General features: G+C 38.5%; 1 protein-coding gene across 1 annotated transcript in view; it reads left to right on the top strand.

Annotated features, from left to right (window-relative positions):
* Window positions 1–6,798, top strand: part of LOC117100287 — a 15,246-nt gene that overhangs the window by 1,681 nt on the left and 6,767 nt on the right. The window contains exons 2-3 of the mRNA XM_033239938.1: window positions 2,797–5,192; window positions 5,608–5,724. Coding sequence (XP_033095829.1) covers window positions 2,797–5,192; window positions 5,608–5,724 — 2,513 coding nt within the window. The remainder of the gene's footprint in view (window positions 1–2,796; window positions 5,193–5,607; window positions 5,725–6,798) is intronic.

The following is a 6,798-nucleotide window of genomic DNA, read 5'->3' as shown; positions in this document are numbered from 1 at the left end:
CTATAGGCCTGTACAGTACGGTAGCCTAGTTCGTAGGTTTGACTGTAATGTAAGAGAGTAGCTTGTTTATAAAAATAGTATCAATGTTTTTCGTAATGTTAAACTGATGTTTTGTTAAGAACGTTTCTAACATTTACAGATAGTGTAAAACGAGGTGGGCCCATGTAAGGTGTTTACCTCATTCAATGTCATTAGATACCTATATGAAAGAACATGTATTTTCGGTTTTTCTTTGCTGTTGATAGGCCTCATTGACCAAAACCTTTAAATCGAGCTCTACTCTCTCGCCATATTAATTACATATCGTCACAAGGGGCTATGGGATTATGCCAGTGACCGTAAAATAATCATGGCCTATTCCGTATTCCGTTTGTAACGTTGACTCCTTTCAGTTTTGCAAGTGTATTATTATTACCAGTGGAATGCATTTTCTGTTTACAGACCTGTCAGGGGCTTTGTTGAGTTTCTTTGCCTCAAGGACCACCACTGATCGTACGAACAGTGTCGGTGCGCCGGGGTTTTGTGTTTATGTTTATTGTTGGGATGAAAAAAAGAAATGTCACCCAACAATCTTGACTAATCTGATGATCATGCAAGCACTTATTTGTTTTTTTTAGTACAAAAAAATACAGTTATAGATTACTAAACAATAACTGTATTGCCCGATGTTAATAATATATGTATGTGTATGTATATAGTCACCTGAATGTTGTTTCTTTTATATTTTATATGTATACGGATTGTGTTTATTAGTCCTATGTAAATATTGCGTATGACGCAGTACCTTGAAAAAAAAATCTGATAATAATCATCGATAACATAATCAATAGTAAAACAACATTTAGAACGGTTCGCACATTACATAAATGTATATTTAGTATTTAGTACGTTCGATTCGTGTGTGTATGTATATAGTCACCTGAATGTTGTTTCTTTTATATTTTATATGTATACTGATTGTGTTTATTATTCCTACTATGTAAATATTGCGTATAACGCAGTACCTTTAAAAAAAATGTTCTGATGATAATAATCATCGATAACATAATCAATAGAACATTTAGAACGGTTCGCACATTATATAGGCTAAGTGTATATTTAGTATTTAGTACGTTCGATTAATAGTAATTATTCCTGTTTATGTAAGTTTACGGTTATAGTAAGGGTAATGGTAATAAGCCGAAATGGTTGCATTTCAACGATAAATAGTGGGCAACTATGATACAATACTCGTCAACCCACAACGATAGGCCACGCATTGTTAATGTCCAAGCTGTAATTGGTGTTGAATATTAAAATCTGTTGTATTCTTATTCGTAATATGTGGTAGGCTCCATAGTACCTTATAGCCCCACAAGTGGCCTTTTCTACAACACCTTATCATTTTATAGTGTCCATGGTTCAAAGTGCGGCGATGTTTGACAAGTAAATTGGCTTATCTCATACTGTATATATAGATACCCATATCTTACCTGTTATAGAGGGCTACAGCCAATCTTTCATCTAAGTTTACACTTCTTATAGGCACGTGTTTACTTCACAAACGTTTCTGTTACGTGCCACGAGTAACGTATGCCAGGCAGATCGATAGTAGGCCTATGTATATATTATATATTATGTATATTGTATATCTATTATATTATATACTGTATTTTATTAATAATATTGAATGTAAACCATCGCTTTAATTTTTGTACAGGTATAGGTTTCTACTTGTGTTAGATTGCCTGATTGACTCCCATGAATATCTATATATCTCTTTAATTATATTATATTTCGCCTAAAATTAATATAGTACAACATTAAATGGAATACGTATTGAATTTATTGTCAACGAATTTTGTTCCCCCAGTAAAGCAACAGCTGTTGGTAAAAATATGTGTCCATTATTTAACGACTGAATCACCGGTTCCCTGTACTTAACGCTTGGACAGCCAATGTTCACGCTAAAATTAGCACCAACCACAGCTTAGAAAAAATATGACGTCGTTTATTTACATGGCTACTCAACAATAAGAACTTTCGAAACAATATGCACATAACATAGGCCTATATTTATGAGTTTCTTAAGGAGGTGGGGGGGGGGGTTGCCTTCAATGTGATTTGACTTAAAACAATTGATCTATGGAATCACGTTCATTGGATTAACTCTGCCTATCATTAACTAGATTTGCTAACACAGTACCTAATTATTCTCCAAAATCTACAAAACTATCAGCTGCTAATGAATTGGGCAATTTGTTTGTGCTGAACCTGTGTTCACAAATGGTAGTTTACCAATGCTAATCCATTACATTTACACTTAGGCCTACTTTACTTTACTCCCTCTCCGGCATGTAGTCTGTCGACTTTCCCGCTTGGGCTGCTCTGTAGGCCATTGGACAATAATTGTTCTTACTAGTTCCTATGCTGGTCGTTCATTGGCAAGTTGTTTATAATTATTTTATGTCCTTTATTGTCTTCAACTGATTGGTGTGTATTCTGTTGTTGTTTACTTAGGGCCAGTGGCGGTGCTAGGGGAGAGGGGGAATTACCCCAGATAATATTCTTGCCCCTCCCCACCCCCACAGTTTGCCCTCCAATAAAGAAGAAAAACATCAGTTTGTTAATGGGGAGAAAAAAAAAATGATCACTCCCCCAGACTTTAGACGCCGGCGCCGCCACTGCTTACGGCATTGATTACGAGAGCTAGCTAGTGACATAAACAATGTTTTTTCACACTATAATGTCTGATATATTTACAAGAATTTCCGGAATGTTATATAAATATAATTCTTTTATCGTTTTCTCTTTCAGGAGTACGGAATATAAATAGTCGCAGTTCACAACCAGTGGAAAGAGTTAGTAGTTTACGTATCAGACATTCAATACCTGCGAATCCTGCACAAACTGAGCGAAACCATGTAATAGAGACACCTGAGGATTTGTTAAGCCATCGAAAACTTCGTGTCTCAGGAGACGTAGTCAAACGCTTAATGACACCTGTGTTAACACGTTCAAAACAAAATACATGGTCCCCCGAACTTACATTGAATAAAAGTTCACCAATTTCCAAAAATCAAGAGTTTATAACTACGATTGAGGGAACGGGGGAACACTCTGACGGCGAGAAAGAGCAACAATCGGGTGACACTCCTTTGGATATTGACCTGAAAAGGAAACTTAGTTTCGAGGATTCATACCACGTAGATTCGTTAGAATTCGAACCAAAGCAGGGATTAAAACAGGATGAAAAAGATCCATGGGTTAAAACCACATTCTGTGAACATAATCAGGAAGAGGATGATCGATGTGAAACTGTTTGCGAAACCTCTCAAAATTTGCCAATCAACTCGATAATTAATGCACATCAGGGTAGTTACAAAACTGATTTGAAATCACCAGTTGATAGCTATAAATCAGAAATAGACACGAGGTCTACTTATGAAAAACCAGATTTGAACGAATACAATCATGCTGCTAACTTGAGAGATTTAGAGCCACAATCAAGGAAAAATTTCCAAATGAATTGTGACAATAACAATATGCTAAACTCTGGGATACCAGTATTTAAACGAAGTGTATCGCTTCCCGAAGGTTTGCCATTTTGTGGTAGTTTACATTTAGGAAATAGACATCGGTCGGAAGAATCGCTATTTGCTTTGAAAATAAAAATCGATGATCAGGCATGGCGGAAAGTATACACCGAACCTAATGATAAAGTACATTTGGGAGGGGTCGTATCCTCAACTTCAGAATCTCAGAATCCAAAAATGTATTGTAAATCAAATATTTTGGTGCAAACTGTCAACTTAAAGAAAAGTCTTAATTTGTCTAGCGAAACTCAAGGGGGTTTATCACAATCTTTTCCATCAGCATATGTTGCTGAATTCTCTAGCACTCCAAATGAGTCCCCAATAAACTTAACGGGAGATGTTGATATACCTTTTTGTCTATGGCCAACCTCCTTAAAAGCTGGCAAAAGAAATAATGAAACTCGAAGTATGCCAGATTTACTGCAACCATCAATTGAGCGAGAGCATCAGTTAGTACATATGTCGGCGAATTTATCGGTTTCGATGCAATATAGGCCTACTGATGAATTGCCTGACAGCTTAAACACATGGTCGAACACTGAAACACTCGATAGCCAAAGAAACGAATGTTCTTTCTTACCAAACTGTCCATCGCCTATATGCTCATCGTCACTACAGTCGTTACTGCATCCTTCGGAACCAGAAAAAGCTAAGAATGAACCACCGGCCTCAAACATCACGTTGTCACCATCCACATCCGAACAAGAAGAAGTCATTGAAACCATTTTTGCTTCAAAAAACCCTTTATTTCAATGTGCACCGCCAGAATATAATATTAAATCTATTAATTCTTCTTCTACAGATCTTCGAGATCCAGAACTAATAGAGTCCGTTTATGCAGATATATCACCTTGTATCTCAAATATTAATTTAGAAGAGGAATGGCCTATTATAAATGACTCTCCAAATGCCCAGTCTTCTTCATTACCGAACAATCAGCGGTATTCCAGTGAGTCCTCTAGTACTGATCAATCTTCTAACTCTGATCCATGGGAGAAAGTTGAATCTAGCGGAGAGTCAAATAATCAGATATCTCCAGACTCATCGCCAGAACGCCTTGCTGAGAAAGCAGACATTCACAGATATGAATGTGAAGAAGAGCCGTTTAGGAGGCAAGAAAAGTCTCCTGTCCGACCTAAGTCATTGGATGCAAACTATATCTTTAAACCGCAAAGCGATCTAAAGACGGATATTTCTAGAACTAATAGACCTGAACCCTTGGAACTCTATAATCAACACAACAAGGGCCTACCAAAGTTAGAGATACAGGTCCACGATAGATCCCCAGGTATTGCTCGGCCAAAATCATTAGATATTGATCGGGTCTTTTCACCAAGCCATGTCTCAAATTCTGTAACACCAGAGAAGCACACTATTATTATTACTCCTGTAACACCTGGTGTGTCTGAAGATGACTTGAATATAACTTTCAGAAGAGATTCAAATTTCAATCTTGACACACTTTCTCCAAGGATGAGTCTGCCGACTATACGACGGAAAAGAGCAAACCAGTTAAGAAAAATTGATGACGCTCATAGGTTCTCGTTGCCACGGAACCTTTTACGACTCGGCACACCGCCAGCAGACGAATTCGAAGAGGAACTTCCACCATCAAAGGTTAGAAGTTATAATTTATTTCATTCCCTCAATGAAGAGGTTACTTCATCGTCCGGTGTTTACCAATTGGGGTGGGCCTATATATGATAAATGTACGCAATAAACGTTTCCTTCTAGTCCAGGGGATTTTACAGTGGTAGATCCAGGAATTCAAAATAGTAGGCTACTGGGAGCGGTGGTCTTTTCACAGACGGAAGGTCGAGAATACCATGCTTGGGACCAAGTACAAACTTTGTGGCTATGGCCCTCCAGCTGGTCAGAAATGAGTAATTTTGATTCTGTATTTTAGATTTATGGAAAAAATATCCACTTAGTTATTACAGAGCATCGATTTGTGCTTTGTTAGTTCCAAATGATTAACTTCGCTGGATGAATCGAGTATCCTTGATAAACACTGTGTACTTTTTCTAAACAGAGTGCCAGCCTGGAGAAATTGGCCCCTGAAATAGGTGATGACAGTTGTTACAGAATCGTCTATGAGCTGGTCATGACAGAACAATCATACGTCAGTAGGTTGTATCTACTTAACAAGGTGAGTAGAATGCTACGGTATATATTAAATTTGCAGCTAGTTCGCGTGTGAAATTCTTAATTCAGTAAAAAATGTGTGGTGATGAAACGGTTAGGGTGTATAAAGTAATCGAGAACAATTTGGGATGAATAAATTTGTATAACAAGAGATAACAATTTGGGGCTCTAGGATATAATTTATGGGGGTGCTAAGATGTCCGACTGGGGGGGTGGTCTAGGTTATAATTCATGGGTGCTAAGATGTCCGACTGGGGGGGGGGGGCGCTAAGTATTTATGGGTGTAACTATAGTGCGCAGCGTTATCTGAGGGGGTTATCCGAGCCGGGGTTGGCTATGGGACGGGGATGTCCCCTCCTCCCAAACAGGATTTTTTTTTAATTGGGACTTCTAGATGGCCGGAAATGGCTGGGATGGGAAAACTAGGCCTCTAGGCCTATTTTTTGTTTTCTTTTGGTCCGACTGCCCGACGAGCTTTGGCCGATGGGGGGGGGGGGCTTCAGCCCCCTTTCCCCCGCTGGCGCCGCCACTGATACAGGGTTGGCACCAGTGGGGAGAGCTTGACATTTGATAGTTAACACAGTCACTTTATAATGTTGCTATTTATTGAACATTTGCCTATGTATCACTTGATAAATGACTTAAAAGCATGGTGCAGGACAGACATTTGCAGAAGGGGGAGTCTAAAGGGGCATGGACTTGCGTATACTGTTTCAAACGAAGTGCGGAACATGGAGCTGATTTTTCTTTTATATTTTCCGAACCCTATTCAGTCTTGTCACCTTTTGTATACAGTAACGTAAAATTTTAAAATATTGTGCATTTTTAAAAATTCATTCTCAAATGAACACAACTTTAGTGGACGATATAGTTTACCTTTTTTTCTGGTATTTTTCTGAATACAGAAATTGGAAACTGATGGGGCCCGGGAAAGACTTTCACAGAGTGGTGATAATATCACCTCAGCCCCACCATGGTGGGGGCTGAGGTAAGAACATTTATGATTATGGCACCTCTAGATGGCCGGAAATGGCACTGCCCCTACTAAAAAAAGGGACTTTAAAATTTCGGGGGGTCC

Source organism: Anneissia japonica, unplaced genomic scaffold (genome assembly GCF_011630105.1).
Source record: "Anneissia japonica isolate Jap-2015-1 unplaced genomic scaffold, ASM1163010v1 scaffold287986_len575832_cov185, whole genome shotgun sequence".
In the NCBI taxonomy this organism is placed as follows: Eukaryota; Metazoa; Echinodermata; class Crinoidea; order Comatulida; family Comatulidae; genus Anneissia; species Anneissia japonica.
The sequence above is the reverse complement of the archived record's forward strand: the minus strand, read 5'-3'. Positions and strand labels throughout refer to the sequence as shown.